Source organism: Macrosteles quadrilineatus, unplaced genomic scaffold (genome assembly GCF_028750875.1).
Source record: "Macrosteles quadrilineatus isolate MER2022 unplaced genomic scaffold, UCM_ALF_1.0 Scaffold_9__3_contigs__length_116548681, whole genome shotgun sequence".
NCBI classification, from domain to species: Eukaryota; Metazoa; Arthropoda; class Insecta; order Hemiptera; family Cicadellidae; genus Macrosteles; species Macrosteles quadrilineatus.
In genome coordinates this window covers 39,169,676-39,188,313 of record NW_026542602.1, presented here as the reverse complement: position 1 = coordinate 39,188,313, position 18,638 = coordinate 39,169,676, and the positions used below count along the sequence as shown (strand labels likewise).

General features: G+C 38.6%; 1 protein-coding gene across 4 annotated transcripts in view; it reads left to right on the top strand.

Moving 5' to 3' along the window:
- Window positions 1-18,638, top strand: part of LOC129002193 (myocardin-related transcription factor B-like) — a 170,453-nt gene that overhangs the window by 126,437 nt on the left and 25,378 nt on the right. For all 4 annotated transcript variants that reach the window (XM_054429829.1, XM_054429827.1, XM_054429826.1 and 1 more), the window contains exon 2: window positions 13,095-13,313. In XM_054429829.1, coding sequence (XP_054285804.1) covers window positions 13,199-13,313 — 115 coding nt within the window. In that variant the 5' untranslated portion in view covers window positions 13,095-13,198. The remainder of the gene's footprint in view (window positions 1-13,094; window positions 13,314-18,638) is intronic.

The window sequence follows — 18,638 nt, the reverse complement described above, 5'->3', positions numbered from 1 at the left end:
CGAATTTCCTAATTTACCAGCTACTACTAATCTTTCTTGGCAGATTCGCACAACTAATCAGACAGAAAAACCTAGGTTTGTCATCTTTGGACTACAGACAGGGCGAAAAGGTGACGTAACTAAAAACATGTCACAGTTTGATTCCTGTAACCTAAACGAAATTAAACTGTATTTGAATTCAAATTTCTATCCATACGATAACCTTCGGGGCAATGAATGTCTATTGTATGATATGTACACAAACTTTCAAAGAGCCTATTACAACAATACAACTAGCTCACCTATTTTGGACTTTAAAGAATTTAAGGAGAAATGTCCACTATACGTTATTGATTGTTCAAAACAAGACGATACAATTAAAACAGGACCTGTGGACGTTAGATTGGAAATTGAATTTAGAGAAAATGTTCCCGCTTCTACATGGGGATATTGCCTTATCATACACGACTGTCATGTAACATATACACCTATAACCGGTGATGTGAGAAAAGTCTCCACGTAACAAGTTTACTTGTCAGTCTCTAACTGGTCTTCATACTAACAAGATGGGGAGCGCATACGGATGGGTTAAACTCGAGTTCTATACAAAAGACAATCTATTGATAAAATCACATTTCATAGACTGTTATAAATATCATACGGAAACATGTGTTTTTCAAGTACCTTTAGGGGCCTCCCGTATTATAGCTAAATGGCGTAAAGAATACGAATATACTTCCTCCTCTTCTGAGAATGGAGAAGAAGAAGAAGAAGGTAGGGTACAATTTCAGGATGAAACGGGGTGATTTAGAGTCAGTAGGCAAGATGAGTTCACAAGGTGAGGACGTAGTTACAGAGCATATACTCATCCCTAGAGAAAAAGAACCTATAAATGTAATAACAGGAATATTTTTAAAGTCAGTCTACTTTCTAGACTTTGACCTAACCAAGTGTCTGATCACCGGGATCTTTAAAAACAGAGATAATAGTCTCGGGGTTTTATTTAAAGGGAGAAAAGGTTTTGTATTTTGGTCCTATGACTCTTTCTGTCAACTCTGTGACAGGTTTAATGAAATAACTATCGCTTTATTAAGTAAAAGTCAATACATTATTAAACTTGATACTAAGGCCTCGATTAAAGTAACAAGTATCTTTGGACATCAGTATGCATGTATCTCTGATGGAGAACACTCTTTGACTCTAAACCTAAATGAGTGGCATCTACTGATAAAAAATATACCTATGATAAATCGTTCACTTTTGGAACTATTCTATCTAGAGGAGGATATCAGAGTTTGTATCGAGAAACTTTTATCAGACGCAGAGGATTTATCACATAAACTCCCCGACCCATATTTTGACCGTTTGTATGGTGAAACCTCACTATGGAAGCTGTAGTAGAGTTTCAAGGGTTTAAAGATAACGATAATTGTTTTATTGTAAAAGAGTTTGCTATTGTCGCTAAATCATATAGAACACATTTAATTTTTCAAAACCCTTATAGCTTCAATTTTCTTAATAGTAAAATGAAACGTACGGCAAGATGGCTAACTAAACGTTTCCATCACCTAAATTGGTATGATGGGGACATACCTTATGATTTGGACTTTATTAAAGATTTATGTAAACCCTTTACCACCTTACATACAAAAGGTCTTGAGAAAGCTCAATTCCTCAGAGAATTGCATGATAGTGTAATTGAAATTGAAGATGATATGTATATAGATAACAATAGTAGTGGTAATATAGTTTGCTTTTATCATAAAAATATATATAACAGTAACTGTGCTCTACGTTCTGCTGAGTACTACGCAAAAGAGTTACTCTAGGCTTAAAGTTTAGTGTCTGTATACTGTCACCTACTCAAAAAAGGCCGAGCTAAGCCGTTGTAAGTCCTAGAGCGGATGTATAGGTTGGCCTAATAAGCCGTAGAACACTGGTTTCCTATGATAGGCACAAAACCTAGTAAATTGAGTAGCTCAGATTTAGAAGAACCTGTGCTACTCCTTGGAACGGTTAAGTGTACTGTCACCTGCTCAAAAAGGCCGGGCTAAGCTATAGTAAGTCCTAGAGTAGATGCATGGGTTGGCCTAAAAACCATAAAACGCTGGTTTCCTATGATAGATACAGACCCCCAAGCCTAGTAAATTGAGAAGCCCAGATTTAGAAGAACCTGTGCTTCTCCTTGGAACGGTTTCTAAGCCCGTAGGAATAGCAGAACTTGGAGCCACCAAAAAAAAATCATAAAAAATAAAAAGTAAAAAAAAAAGATTAGTTTAGACCGTGGGGTAGGCCTACAGGGGATGATGCCCACGTAAAATATACATCAACGCGCTGAGACCCCTACCTCATGGGTGGTGTGGAAACGTGGGTCACCTAAGTAATATTTTAAAAATTAATAACTTACCAATTTATCCACCTTCCACAGCCTCATGCTCACATCCAACGTTAAACTCTTGATACGGGCCAAAATGTGCTGCCACAAATTCTGCTGGTCCAAGCATATCACATCTATCAATCACATAAGCAGAGCATTAAAACAATATATATAATTAAACCTTATATAAAACAACGCTAAGTTTAAAGATACATACCTGCAGCAAACATAGATTCCATCATCCCAAATCTGCATTAATATACAACAATATACATAGCGCCGACAGACAAAACACTCTCTAGCATCAGGCATCTTGTGAGGCTATAACTGATAGTGTAGCATAGGAGCTGGGGTGGGGAAAAGGATGTGGCAGTAACCTCAAGCATTTCCTCTCCCAACCGTATATATACAAGGTACATTTGCTGTTCAACAGTACAATCTGCTGAGATATTGCTTCTGCTGAATAGACATTCTCTACATTCATCATCACTACAAGGTAAATATTACTACTATAATTTTAGTCCCCTTCACTAAAGATGTTTTTTTTAAAATATTAGTTACTTCCATATTGGTTGCAGAAAAATATTAGTTTTCATACTAGCCTGTTAATATCTATAAATTGAGTATATTAGTTTAAACCTGATTCTAATATAAGCTTTTGTTGCTAAATTCAGTTTATTATTTCAAGAAAGCCTGGGATATATATTACCTCTTGATCTAGCTTTCAGATCATTATTTTTACATCTTATTATTAAAAAATTCAAATTTTGTTCAAACAAATATTTGTTAATAATTTATAAATAAAATAAAGATTAATTCATATATACAAATTAAACTTTATTAGATGTTTTGCATTAAACATGTCCTTACCAAAACAGTTTACCAATATTAGTGTTGAAATATTTAATACTTTGATGTGAGTGTTGAAACAAAGCAATATTCTTTTTCATACATTGTCTGTTACTCCATAAAACTATTACTTTTGAATATCTCAAACCATCCCTACCCCTTACATATGATAATATGCTATGGTGATAACACTTTATTAAGCCATTAGAGATGAGTAACACAATCTTATGGACTTATTATGTGAGCTTATTCCTCAGACAAAACTAAACGACCTATAGTTTATGGTGAAATTCTAACCTTTTTTTTGCCTTGTCAAATTTTCAGGTTAATACTCACCCTACTAATTCAACTGTATGATTTTAGATGGATCTTTCTGCTAGACTAGAGTCATGTGAGGTGCTTTCATCCCCATTGAAGATTCCTGTTAAAGACCTTAAGGAGCCGGCCAGGATCAAAGGGGCAAAGAGAGTCAGCACACGGTTCGGGACTACAGTTATTGTCTTGGAAGTGACCACATCTTCTGGGGAGGAAAGAATCACCTTTCTACCATCGAGATTCACGTCCCTCCTCACTGATGAAGATCTACAGTTTTTCACAAACTCAAGAATTTATAGTATAAAATGTACTGGTATGCATGGGAATTCCCCTAATGTACGTATATACAAGCACTAACACCATAATGTGTTTATAGAATAAACGCTTATATCTTAATAACTGTGTTTTCAATTGCATATGCATCCTCAGAGTTTAAATAATTTTAACACTTAAAGTTGTCACTATAATTTTTAAACTTACAACAAAATAGTACTGCTTTTAAGTATTTAATTTTATCATAATATTTATGTTGAAACAATTTTTACATATACCTCAAGATATACTATGGCAATATACACCTTTTTAAAAGTTTTTATCATGGTTGGTATAGAATAACCTTAAATAACTATTAAAAACTTACCTTAGACTGTCACTTGATACTAGCTGAGGTTTTCACTACAACAAAACACTATACAGAGACAACTAAGGTCTTATCAGAGTGTGATTTCCTATCTGGATTAAAAATATATTATTTTGTTGATTTAACTTGTCTAGAGCATATTTAAACATCAATGATTCAGTCAAATAACCAGCTAACAATAGTTAGCTAGACACATGTGCTGCAACCTAGTAGAGAGTTTGTAAACTATGACAACTAATACCATCAACACTGGCGCTCTAGTGGTAAATTAACAAAGTGGTTTGGGTAAAAGTGAGGTTATGTTACATATACAATATAATCAGTAGTTGGTAGCACTAGTACTGCTACCTAGTAGAGAATTTGTAAACTAATACCATCAGCTCAGAGTAACATACTGTCAACACTTAGTAATAAATTAAAAAATAAAAAGTGAGGTTATGTTACAAGAGCACCTAACCTGTAGTTGGCTAGACACTAGTGCTGTAACCTAGTAGAGAATTTGTAAACTAATACCTCAACTTAGAGTAACATACTGTTAGTAATAAATTATTAAGTAAAAAGTGAGGTTATGTTACATATATTATATAATCAATAGTTGGTAGCACTAGTACTGCTACCTAGTAGAGAATTTGTAAACTAATACCTCAACTCAAAATAATATATTGTCAACACTTAATGCTAAATTATTAAGTAAAAAGTGAGGTTATGTTACATATACAAGAGATCAAACCTTCTGGACAAACAGTTAACTATACAAAAAAACAACCCAGAATAACTCATTTACTATTTGACAGCCTTTACAAAAACCATTTTTTATACTCAATAGTAAAGTTTAACCCTCTTTCAGCTGTTTTTAACAAACACAGTTTATCACATTAGACTATTTAACACAAACACTATTTACAAATATTTACATTTTCGGTCGGATGACGATTTACGGTAAAGTCAAAAAACCTAGCGCGCAAACGCATACGCAACCAGAAGCACTACATATATCACTATTTAACTAACAACTAGCTTGAAGAGGTATTTGTAGGGAGGTTCGGTCAGAGAATAGGGTGAGTTTACAATGTTAGAGCTTTCTCTTCTTGGACTGCGACGTTGCCAAGTCTCTGCGCTGTTGCCACATTGATCTTCTAGGCGGTTTATAAGTTTGAAAATTATTGAATTGTTGTAATATTCTTTTTTGTTTAACAACATCTTTTTTGTTTTTAACATCTGTTTATTTCACATTTATTATACACTATATAATATAACATTCAACAATTACCAATTATGATCAACGGTAAAGCTCCACTTAAGCCCTCTTTCAGCTGATTTATATTTATTATACACTATAATATAACATCCAACATTTACCATTATGATCAACAGTAAGGTTTAAGCATTATACACTATATAAAATGTTTTTTTTTATAAAACCTACTGAGATAGGATTAAACCCGTGAACCTCTAAACTAGATGATCAGCTGAAATAAACAGCTGTGGTAAGATTACATCCGGCATTGAACCTCTAATAACATGTTTTGTGATTGGTTAGATTCGAACCCGTGAACCTCTAGCATAGGGTTAGGATTGAACCAGTAAACCTCAGTTACCATTAGTTAGATTCGAACCCGTGAACCTCTAACATAGGTTAGATTCGAACCCATAAACCTCTAGCATAGGTTAGGATTGAACCAGTAAACCTCAGTTACCATTAGTTAGATTCGAAACCTCTAACATAGGTTAGATTCGAACGAACCATGTTAAAATCAAATCTCCAATACACACCCTGTATATGCAAGGTACAAGAGTAGGTATAGGTATAAGGTGTCATTTACCGATATAAAACTCCATACCCATAACATTGCTGTGGCTCATATGGTAACGACTCCAACTACCAGCAAAAAGACCGGGGTTCGAAACCCGGTCAGGCCAACACTTTTTATCCATAATAATTTAATAATTTATTTAATACAAACACCTACTGCACGTGGTCAGCTGTGGTCAACTAATCAGCTGAGATCATCTCAAGGTCAAATTCCTGCCCGATCGCTGCCATGACTACTAGCTATTACCGTAGGTCTCATGGTAAGACTTAGGCCCAGGACCGATTTACTTTTTCATTTTGATGTCCCCAGAGGCCAAAAACACCATTCGTTCAAATTTTTATATATGTATATATATATATATATAGATATATATATATATATAGATTTATATATATATGTGTCCGTGAACACGATAACTTGAGTAATTTTTATCCGATTTTGATGAAATTTGGTTTGAAGGTGTAAGGCGGGATAAACTTGAATGAGTTCGCGATCCAGCATGATCGGACCATGGGAACAGGGTTTTATGGGGGGTTTTATGGGGTAAAAATTGGTTTTTCTCACTTTTGACTCTCAAAACACAAAATTTCCCAATTTTTCTCTAAACCTTCTTAAAGAGCTTAAAAAAACAAACAATTCAGTATATCAAAGTGTTTTTGTACGGTTATTGGTTACGGAAAAAACTAAAAAAATTGTAAATTTAGAATTCCCATGTTATTCTTATGGAGAATATTGTAAAATGTTGTAGTTTGCTTGTTTATGGATATCTTTTGATCAAACTTGGCAAATATATTCATTTTCTACTAAGCAATAATTATTTTACTTAAAACACACACTTTATTAGTTTCCTTGTAGCAGCAAACCTAGGTACTCGTTAAACCTAATGTTATTTAAATAGATCGATTGAAAATCAATTCAGCCAAATGGAGATTCGCTTAGACGGCAGGTTTGCTGCGGCGGGGTATTTTAGTTTGACCATCATTTGACAATTCTTTCAGCTCCCCTTATTTATTTCTGTACTCCACGCCTTTACTTTCCTAACCTATAGATTTTACACGATTTTCTCAACTTTTGTTCTCAAACCCCCTTATTCAACCTACGCTGGTTTATATTTCTTCCAGAAACTCTTTCTTTTTTCTTTTACCTAAGGTAGGGTAGGCTACTTGGTTTGTTCGAAGGCATCCGCACAGCGTTACAAGTTACCGCGGCATTCAGTCAAGGTCTTCACCGCAACCTACTTACCTCCGCTTGCCAAAACACCCGCCATATGGTGCAGCCTCAGCTGATCTATGACGCAACACACACCTCTGGACATCGTGCAATAATGGAGGGAGAATTTCACCCTGTTCAAGGACCAGGCAGTGTACTAGGAGGAAGATCTTTGGCGTGTATATAAGTAGAAGATTGTACACTAACAAGTTTGATTGATAATTTTTGTACCAATTCTTTTCTCTTCAATCAATAGTTGTTCCATCCTTCGAGATAATGACTCTGTGGTACAATAAAGTACAGAGTTTAATTCGTAAAAGTTACCGATTATTGTTGTACTTTACATTTTTACACTTTGTATCTTTTAACGGTTTTAATCAATATGATCAACCGAGATCGATCCTCGAGATTTCATTTAATCGAATGCGTAAAGCCAACACACGTTAAGTTCGAGAATACAATACAATCATAAAATTATATTCGTACCAAAATAAAAAGAAATTCAATACATAAACTATCAAATTGTGTAAAGCGTCGAGAGTGATATTGCTGGATCGTGGACAAACAAGATTTAACGCTAGTTTCCAGAAAAGCCAGTATCGAGGGTTATAAACCCATTTGTTTACTGGATGAGGACCGCGACGCGCGACCCACGCTCGCATGTTGATGTTGATTGTAGGCCTAGACTTATTTTTGGCTGTTTACTGCGACAACGGCGGATCTTGGCGTGGAGAGAAGGCACTCGTAAAACACGACCTAGTTGTGGGGTTCCCGGTAAAGTAAGTGATCCGTCTGTCGCTGTGCGTGCGTGGGCGTATGATTGATCTGGCCAGTTGGCAGGCGAATGTTTCTATTGGCCGGTTGTCGGTGACCGCCGTGCGCCACTGTGTATTTACCCGCCCCATTAGACCAGTCATTCACCTGTTTGTGAATATTTGGTTTGATTCAATGTGAGGATTTGTCACATGGAAACTTGTTTGACCTCTTGATATTTTCGTGCTCAGGATGTTTAAACAAAAATTGTATGTTAAATCAAACAATGATTAAGAGGAAATCAGGAAATTATCTTATCGTGGAAGTACCTCGACTGGTCATACTTTTTGACGGTAGTTGCAACATTATCAAATTTATACACATGTTAACCATTAGATGCTCACACTTGAAACAAAAGAAAGAAGGAGCTAATGAAAATCGAGGGTGTCGTGCCCTGGACGTACCTTCAGATGGTGATATAAGTTTTTATCACAATCTAAAAAGTGTAATGGTAGCTACCTAAGATTTTACAAGACATCCACGGGTGCTCTCTCTGAGCTTTTAAAATCATCTAAATCGTAAACCCTTTTTTCAGGATGAAACTATAATTATATTTAGTCTAGCCAGACTGGAATGAACAGTACACCTAAGTGAGATTTTGTATTATAATTGTATGACCAAAAAACTACTTGGCAATGACATACTCATAGTAACAATGAGTGTTGTCGTATCTCTTTTCCTTGCATGTCATCAGTATCGTAGGTTTCTCTTACTTTTCGTCTTCCTCTCGTCTTTCTCCCCATTTTAGCCTGTGACGCTAAATGTAACAGGTGTGCGGTTCACGTTAGCCAACCTTTGTGGAGGCTCTGGTTGGTGAAAGCGGTCATGTTCTATCGACAATCGCCAATCAGTTGGACAGATGGCGCTAGTGACTGTGATATCACGGCGTGATGTAACATAGGCGCCACCGCCACCGCCGCCTCTCAACTAGACAAGAATCACTAGAGGAAAGTTCAGTGCGCATGACTTGGATCCTCAATATGACTAGGAATTCCGTTGATCCCTCGGTTTTACTGGTACACCATCGTTCGATCGCACTTGTTGATGTAAATAACCCTCCAATCTCCCAGTTGTACTTTCAAAACCACACGCTAGCCCATGTGTCGCCTCCAGTTTATCATACGTGTGGATTGTGGAGTTATCAATATGTATTCCAAGGAATGAGTGGAGTTTTAACGTAACACTGTTAAAGATCTGGATCAGTTTGTCCCACAATTTCTACTTTATAGCCTATGTTAAAACTGTTTTGTCACATAAATTAATTTTACTATTTCATTTATGCTCCGAATAATCCCAAATTTAAAGCTTGAAATCGCACAAATAAATAGTCTCGCTCTATGGAGCACCATTTTGTGGGATTGTGACTGTAGGGGGTTTACACACTGTAGACCTCAAGATGGGGAGATCTACAAGGTTGGTGATAAAATCAAATATTATCATAACCGATTTTCCTTGGTTTTTCTGTTTGGACGACATTAAAACAAGTAGGGTGCGTAAAGATAACGCATGCACATTCATTCAAGCAAGCATGCACACTGTTTTGAAATATGTAGATAACTCAATCTAGCATGAGTTAACTGGAATTCAATCAGCCTGAAGAACATATAGAAGGAGTTGAAGACTTCTAACACTCTTTGCAGCATCTACGTTGGTTAAATGACATCCCAGTGAAGTATTAAACAGATGCACAAAGCACAGATTGCATCTACGCAGCGGCAATACTGCAGTCGAGTTGACTGTCCGGCAAAGTGGGCCTAGGACGAACACTTGACCTGGGAAAGTACGGCCTCGACAGGCTCGAGATAAGCAGCGATTACTGAGCGGCTGCAATTATACTTGAGTATCGAGTGCTTTGTACTTGCCGTCACCGGGGTTTGAGTAAACTCTGATTTCTTGTTCAGGTTTATTCTTCGGCAGACACCAAAGAACTCTACTGACACAGGGAATAAGATGTTTTCCCTGAGTGAGTGGACCAAAAGAGTGTGATTATGTCAGTTATTGATCTCGGCCAAAGGTGACAACTTTTTAATCGAGCCGATTAAGCATCTTAGCATCTATAGCTTCTTTTATGTCGTAACCAAACATGAAGATATCACAAATTAAAGAGAAAAAAAATACAAATTAAGCAGTAGCTAACACCATGGGTGGTTAATTTAACTGTCAATAAATTAGCTACCTAGTATAGCCATATTGATGGGTTTTCTGCTTTAGTATACAAAAGTCTAATAAAAACTATTACCTTTGACAAACAGAAAATTGCTAAGTGTAGCCTACGACGTTACCTATCCTTTTCACCCATATTTCGAACTGTAGTTTGTTACTTCTGTTTCAATCTCTTAAAAAAATCAATTTATTTTTTGTGATGCCTCATGCTTATACCCAACTTTAGAATCAACCTGTACGGTTTCAGTTGCATCTCAAACGCTAGACGTATTTGACCTAAAATCAAAATTAATATGAAAGCTCGCTCTTTATTTCCTTGAACCCACCGAATGGAATGGGGTTCGATTTCAAGATATTCTTCATAGTTTTCACGATTAACGATTACAATAGTGTGACAGGTGTTACCATCTGTATGCTGTACCTTGGCGCCGGCGTGACTACTCCCCGCTGGCCTTGGAGTGGTCTCTGGTCAGTGGATCGTTAGCTGCTAGAAAGTCTTGCGAAAACACTCGGACAATATGGAAAAACAACTTTTAAATTCCTTAGTCCTCAGATACCGCATTCAAGAGAAGAGTGTCAAGTTAGTAACGTGTTTCCTTATTTTCAACACTTTCATGATGTTTAACAGCGATCGTGTATGTCAATTTTAAGGTTTACCAAATTATTCATATTTTTGAAAATTCATATTTTAGCTATGTCCCAATAATTGTTATAGCCGTTTGGTTTTTGGGCACAATTGAAGCTCTTAAAACCCCCCACACGTTTGTTGAATGTAAAACAAAACTCGAACCCGACCCTCCTCCTCCAAACCTCTTCAGCTTCTATTACAATGCATCTGGATACACATTTTACTAATTTTGTCGATAAAGCCAACAAATTAACTTCTAACTTTCCAAAATTTGTTATTATCTACAACATCCCACAGATACAGCCTTGCGGATATTGTAACAAGGAACGGTGAGAATTATGCCATAAAGCTATTTCATTAGCAATGTTGATCATAATCGTTTGTGGCAGTCCATTTCGTCGACTTGAAGTACCTTTTGTTAAGTAGCCTGCGCCATTTGGCCGCTACTCACATACAGCTTTCTCCCGCTGGTAATGAGAGTATTCTGTTTTCATGAATGTACTAATGAGTTCTATAACCTATTGTTCTGTTTATTTGCTTCGTTCTTTTCAATGAATTGTTAAGCCATTTTCTAGCGGTTATGTTTCTACGAGAGTTTTAGACTAGAGCGTTTATGTCTTAAGGAAGATCTAAGTACCATTCATGTTTCTTCGAAGTATGCTACTTGTCTAAGACTAACTCTCATTACGTTTCCATGAATAGTTTTGGCCCTTGCTTCAGTCAAGACACTTTCTAGTGCAGATCAGTGAAGTTTTAACTTTTTTACCTGTTTCTAAAGACAAATTAATAATTTTTGGTAGGGAGTTGGTGAACTTGAGTTTTCTTCTCGCAACGTAAAGTCACAGGCTCATGCAATGCAATGTAAGTTGATTATGCATTTTACTAACGTGATAAAGACCAAGTTCTGAGAAGCAGTGAATCCTGGACTGCATCATGGCAAGATTCACACATTATTTAGCATACAAGCGGGACGGACTCATTTCCTGGGCGAAACCTTGAACCGCTCCCACACGGTGAGAACCTGTGATTGACCTCCACCACCTCACGTTATGGGGAATCATCCGGCGACGCAAAACACTGCTACGTGATAAAAGGTTGTGGTTTGCACGCATCTCAAACGGAAAACCTAAAGAAACTTGGTCTTGGCTTTCTAACAGGAGAATTTTGACCACAAGGTAGAAGAACCAAATGTGTTCTTTGCTCAATTGAGCTTTCATGGTCAATTCGTTATCTCCTCAGCTGTACCTGAGTTTGGTCCGGATAGTCAAAGTAAATTTTTGGTTTTATTCTGAAGATGCTCTTTATGTATCCTATCCTGTGACTTGTAGTTTTGTAAGAGAATGTCCCAGAATAAGCAATAAATCTGGGATCCACGTGAAGTTCACTTGATCATCAACTTGGTAGTGTTTCGTAGCTTCTGATGGTCAAAAAGAATGTCAATGTGATTTTGATTCTATAAAGACTGTTTAATCAACAACCCGTCAGCTTCTCACTCATGGCGTCCAAGAAGGCCCAAGGGATTTTCATTGTGTACAGTTTGTGTCAGTTCCGTCCGAGGGAGGTCCGGAATGTTCAGTTTCCCCAGAGAGATGTTGCTGATCTCTAGTGGTGTAATGAATGGCGTCGCGAGTGGGTGCTGTGTGGGCCTAGTGTGGGCTACTGACTGCCCACACGACCACTCCCTGCACAACACTCTCAGCTGCACTCGACAAAACAATTCCGCATCCACTGATTACTGACCTCGGATCAAATCATCTGCGTTATGTCAAAAGAATGTGAACAAAAAGAGCTTGCATCTTGAAAACGAATATTAACAGTTTTCGATTAAACGGAGGTCTCCTTGCGAGTCTCTACCGCATAAAGTTAGCTGCTTGAAAAAATGTTGCAAGGTTATATCGTTTGATTAATGGGAATGGGATGGATTCTAGGGTAAGGCACGTCAACCATAGCGTGCTTACCATAAGTTATATATTTACCATGATGTGGTGATATTGATTGCTTATTGAAATACATTTTTTTGAAGGATAGTTCTGGGACTTTGCAATTCAGTCGCGATGCAGACATACTGTACTGGCACATGCTGCGCCAATCGCTGCGTCTCTTGATATTCTAATCCATGTTATCACCCACCTAAAAATGATCACTTTGCTTGTAGACATTTCTTAATCGATAAGCAATGTTTATTCTGTATAACAGGTACATAGAACGTTATAGGGAGATCTGGTTTGTTACTATATCTTACAGTGCAACCTATACCTTGATGTTGTTCGTTCTCTGGTGATATCCGAGTACTTCCCTCTGTCGCAGGGTCCAGTGAGAGGCTGGTGTGGAGGATACAGCTCGACCAGGATCTGCTGGACACGCTGGTGGGTATCTACCCGGAGTGGTTCAACGTGAAGCCGCCCGGAGCAATGGCTGCGGAGAACGGACCGCCTGCGCCGCCACCGCCGCCGCCCCCGGTGTCGCCGCCCAAGGCAGAGGTCGACGACTCTCCCCTGCAGAAGTCTATGGACAAAAACAAAGAATGTAAGTAAAACCACCTCAGTATGTTTAGTCTAATCAAGAGCTTGAGAAGAAGAGTCGTACAGGGAGAAACTAAATATGTAGGTGTCACACACAATCACACTGTACAATATCAACTTTTGCTTTGTGTTGTGGCCTTGATCAGTGATAAGACTAGTCCTTGACGGTGTACTGTATATTCACGCAAGTCGCGTCAGACTGTAGGCAGGTAGAAACTGAAGATGTAGGTGTCACACACACACACTGTACAATATCAACTTTTGCTTTGTGTGACGGCCTTGATCAGTGATAAGACTCGTCCTTGACGGTGTATATTCACGCAAGTCGCGTCAGACTGTAGGCAGGTAGAAACTGAAGATGTAGGAGTCACACACAATCACACTGTACAATATCAACTTTTGCTTTGTGTGGCGGCCTTGATCACTGATAAGACTCGCCCTTGACGGTGTATATTCACGCAAGTCGCGTCAGACTGTAGGCAGGTAGAAACTGAAGATGTAGGTGTCATACACAATCACGTGTGATATCAACTTTTGCTTTGTGTTGTGCCCTTGATCAGTGATAACACTCGTCCTTGACGGTGTATATTCACGCAAGTCGCGTCAGACTGTAGGCAGGTAGAAACTGAAGATGTAGGTGTCATACACAATCACGTGTGATATCAACTTTTGCTTTGTATTGTGCCCTTGATCAGTGATAAGACTCGTCCTTGATGGTTTATATTCACGCAAGTCGCGTCAGACTGTAGGCAGGTAGAAACTGAAGATGTAGGTGTCACACACAATCACGTATGATATCAACTTTTGCTTTGTGTGGCGGCCTTGATCAGTGATAAGACTCGTCCTTGACGGTGTATATTCACGCAAGTCGCGTCAGACTGTAGGCAGGTAGAAACTGAAGATGTAGGTGTCCCACACAATCACACTGTACAACATTTGCTTTGTGTGACGGCCTTGATCAGTGATAAGACTCGTCCTTGACGGTGTATATTCACGCAAGTCGCGTCAGACTGTAGGCAGGTAGAAACTGAAGATGTAGGTGTCACACACAATCACGTATGATATCAACTTTTGCTTTGTGTGGCGGCCTTGATCAGTGATAAGACTCGTCCTTGACGGTGTATATTCACGCAAGTCGCGTCAGACTGTAGGCAGGTAGAAACTGAAGATGTAGGTGTCCCACACAATCACGTATGATATCAACTTTTGCTTTGTGTGGCGGCCTTGATCAGTGATAAGACTCGTCCTTGACGGTGTATATTCACGCAAGTCGCGTCAGACTGTAGGCAGGTAGAAACTGAAGATGTAGGTGTCTCACACAATCACACTGTACAATATCAACTTTTGCTTTGTGTTGTGGCCTTGATCAGTGATAAGACTCGTCCTTGACGGTGTATATTCACGCAAGTCGCGTCAGACTGTAGGCAGGTAGAAACTGAAGATGTAGGTTTCACACACGTTGAACACTGTACAATATGAACGTTTGCTTTGTGTGACGACCTTGATCAGTGATAAGACTCGTCCTTGACGGTGTATATTCACGCAAGTCGCGTCAGACTGTAGGCAGGTAGACACTGAAGATGTAGGTGTCACACACAATCACACTGTACAATGTCAACTTTAACTTTGTGTTGTGGCCTTGATCAGTGACAAGACTCGTCCTTGACGGTGTATATTCACGCAAGTCGCGTCAGACTGTAGGCAGGTAGAAACTGAAGATGTAGGAGTCGCACACAATCACACTGTACAATAACTTTTGTTTTGTGTGACGGCCTTGATCTGTGATAAGACTCGTCCTTGACGGTGTATATTCACGCAAGTCGCGTCAGACTGTAGGCAGGTAGAAACTGAAGATGTAGGAGTCGCACACAATCACACTGTACAACTTTTGCTTTGTGTTGCGGCCTTGATCACTGATAAGACTCGTCCTTGACGGTGTATATTCACGCAAGTCGCGTCAGACTGTAGGCAGGTAGAAACTGAAGATGTAGGTGTCACACACAATCACACTGTACAATATCAACTTTTGCTTTGTGTGGCGGCCTTGATCAGTGATAAGACTCGTCCTTGACGGTGTATATTCACGCAAGTCGCGTCAGACTGTAGGCAGGTAGCCAGTGTCGAGTTATTGATAGTATCGCTCCACACACAATGGTCCTCGTGTCAGGTGCTAAACGACATCCTACATCGGAACAATCGCTGGCCCGATTCGATCTGTCTTTATATTTACTCCTACTATGCTGCTGTAGAGTGATTGAAAATGTTTGACCAATGCAACATTGTGGCTTGAACGTGGTGATGTAACGGGTTGAATATGATTCTCTTAATAGGAACTTTTTTTCGTTGTGTTGTGAAGAGCATTTGACAACTTGTGTTTTTCGGTGTGATGAAAGGGTGTTGAAAGAATTTCTTTTTTACACTTATTATCCACAAACAAGCATATCCTAATGACATGAGTGTTTTTTTTTTCATGGTGACGAACTCGCCTTCGTTGTCCTTACCAGTACGACAGTTACCATAATACAGTTACCATAATGTCTTAAACGAAAAATATAAACATACCATGACACCTTCATTTTGAAGAATTATGCCTTCCAGAAACTGATCTGGCAATCCCAGAAATACGATGCATTTATGACTTTTGAATTTAGTCCTGCATCATGACCCATTATTTAAATTCATACACTAATCTTAGTGGAGGTTCTCTTGCAGAGGGTTTAATGCTCTCTTCCTCCTCTGACTATATTATAAAAGCGCGACTAAAAAAATGTACTCTGTCTAAGGATTCGGTCCAAATACAAATTTCTGTCAACTTGCGTCCACTAACGCGCCACAAATTACTTTTATTTCCCTCTAAATTCCAGCGACCCACTCTGCTACGTTCCAGGGGCGTGTTGACGCGTTGCTCCCGGGATTTATCTCCGAACACGCACAATTTGGCGGGACAAATTAAAGAAACCGCGGGATATTCGGGAACGGCCATAAGCCCCGTTGATATAATGCTCCAATATTTCACCCAGGCCAGTTCTAATTTTCTCCCAGACCGTTGACGACTAGTTCGTGCCACTGTTAACAAACAATTATTACGCCACCGTTTTATGGTTGGCCACAAGTTTTCGTTCCTGCTCTGCCAAATTGCGGTTCTAGGTGGCCGGAATGTGAACGTGTGAACGTGGAAGACACGGAATTTTGTTACTTTGGTGATTTCTTGTGCTCTTTAGTTTTTATGATCTTGGCAGCGGAAGATCATTCCAAACACTCACTTCTTTGTTGACATCAATATGGGAAGAGAGTGATGATGAATCAGTTTTATTTTATGATCTAAACAGATTAGCAATAGGCTTTCAAAGTTTCTTTGCTTATCTTGAAATTTTGGGAACTTTAAGCGTTTGAACACCAAAGGAAGCACTTTCCTTTCTTTAATCGATACAAGTTCAGAAAAAGCCCACTTTCCAACTTAAGAAAAATAGGGTGTAGGCCTACGTTTAAACATTACTGTCCGATAACTTCCATTGTAATTATTACCAATGCCGTAGCTACAAAGAACAGAACATGCAATTGCACAAGGATTGTATCATCCAAAAACATATTTATAAAGAAAATGTGACTTTCAATATGTTTTTTTACCACCATTTTGGGTCGTGTCAATTCCAACGAGTATTCTACTCAGTTCGCGATCGAGTAACGTTTACGTACAATATACGGAGCTAAATACATCACCTTTAACAGAATTCACATTTATACCGAATACACGACACTAATACATTGCTCTGTTATCAACTGCATGAAGACTGAAGACTGAAGACCGTGTAGGAATGTAGAAGGCGCGTGTGGAATGTGGGTCGACGTCACCATCAGCTGTTGAGTGTTGAGAGATGTGATATAACGTCGTTATATGTCTCTGTCACTCAGTAGCACCCAGGGAGAGCAGACTAATGGAGCTAATGTAGAACATGGGTCTTCTGCAGCCTTTAGGATGCTATCGGCCAAACTGAATTAGATATTACTTAGGTATATATTACTTGTCACGAGGGGTAGTTTTGCACCTTTGTAGTTTCTAGTGACACAGGGCGATCCAAGAAGTGGTTTTACAAACAATATAGATTAAATTAATAAATTGATGTCTTTTTGTACCATAATACATTATGACCTTACCTTGGAGATGTCCAGAAGCAATTGGCTTAAATTACGTAACCTGGACAAAAGCCGATTTCAGTTTTATTCACGAATAAATTATTGATATTGTAGTAGATTTTCTCTCAAGACGAAAAACCGATAGAGTCATACATTTGAATCCAGGGAATAAGGAACCTTCTTCAGATGAAAAACAATTTTTGAGAGAACTTAAACGTCTGAAAGCGCTACTTGTGGCGCTGTTTAATGGCGCAACATAGTGTACTGAAGCCCTAACTGAGAATTCCTAGCTGAGGTATAGCGCAGCCTTTAGACAGATCTTGGATTCTCTCAAACTAAAAACTTATAAAGCTCGTCTTGCCGAAACACTTATCTCCCAGAGATTGTGCGTACAGTAGTGAGTTTCGTCTAACTATAACCCTTGACTACGGATAGAACTAGTCATTCCTTTTTCGTCTTAAAATTGAGAATAAAAATCTATTTAATTGTAAGAGCCAACGACAGAATGCACTGATGTAATTTACAGATTTATGTCAAATACTCTTATTTTTAACCAAGCCAATTAAATGGCGACTTATTATAAATCCAAGCCGTAGCATTTATTATTCCTTATAAACTTTCACAGTAACAATAACTAAGGAAGCCGTCATAATTTTATACTGTACTACACTCTGCAAGTAGCCCATACAACTTTGTATTTTTGTTATTTTTTATTGGCTACAACTGGTCCGTTTAGATGAGATGTGTACTTCAGTATACGCAAGTCAGTGCTACATTGAAACTCCGACTGTTTACGCGGGTAAAGAGAAAATCGCAGCTGATTATAAAGCAGACGAAGTGAGAGTCCCAGCTGACCGTAACTCCCACACTTTACGCGGGTAAGTCCCCTGACAACAGGATCAGACTATATCGCTCGCCTGTCTCCTACTTTGTTGGCCCGCGATTAAATTCTTCAGGGTATTTTTGTCGCGCGTATTTGGCAGCATTTGCGCGTTGTAAATTTTTTACGCCTTTGATAAAATGTGTTTTGTCCCCGAGGGTGCAGTGATTCTTTACCCCGGCTTATGAACTGACGAAATGCGCCGTTTGAAATACACGGACGTTAATAATAAGATTTAGCTATTTTATCACTTTCTTGCTAGAGCTTTATCTTTCTGTGGCTAAATATACGGTGAGAATAGATGTAGTTTATGGG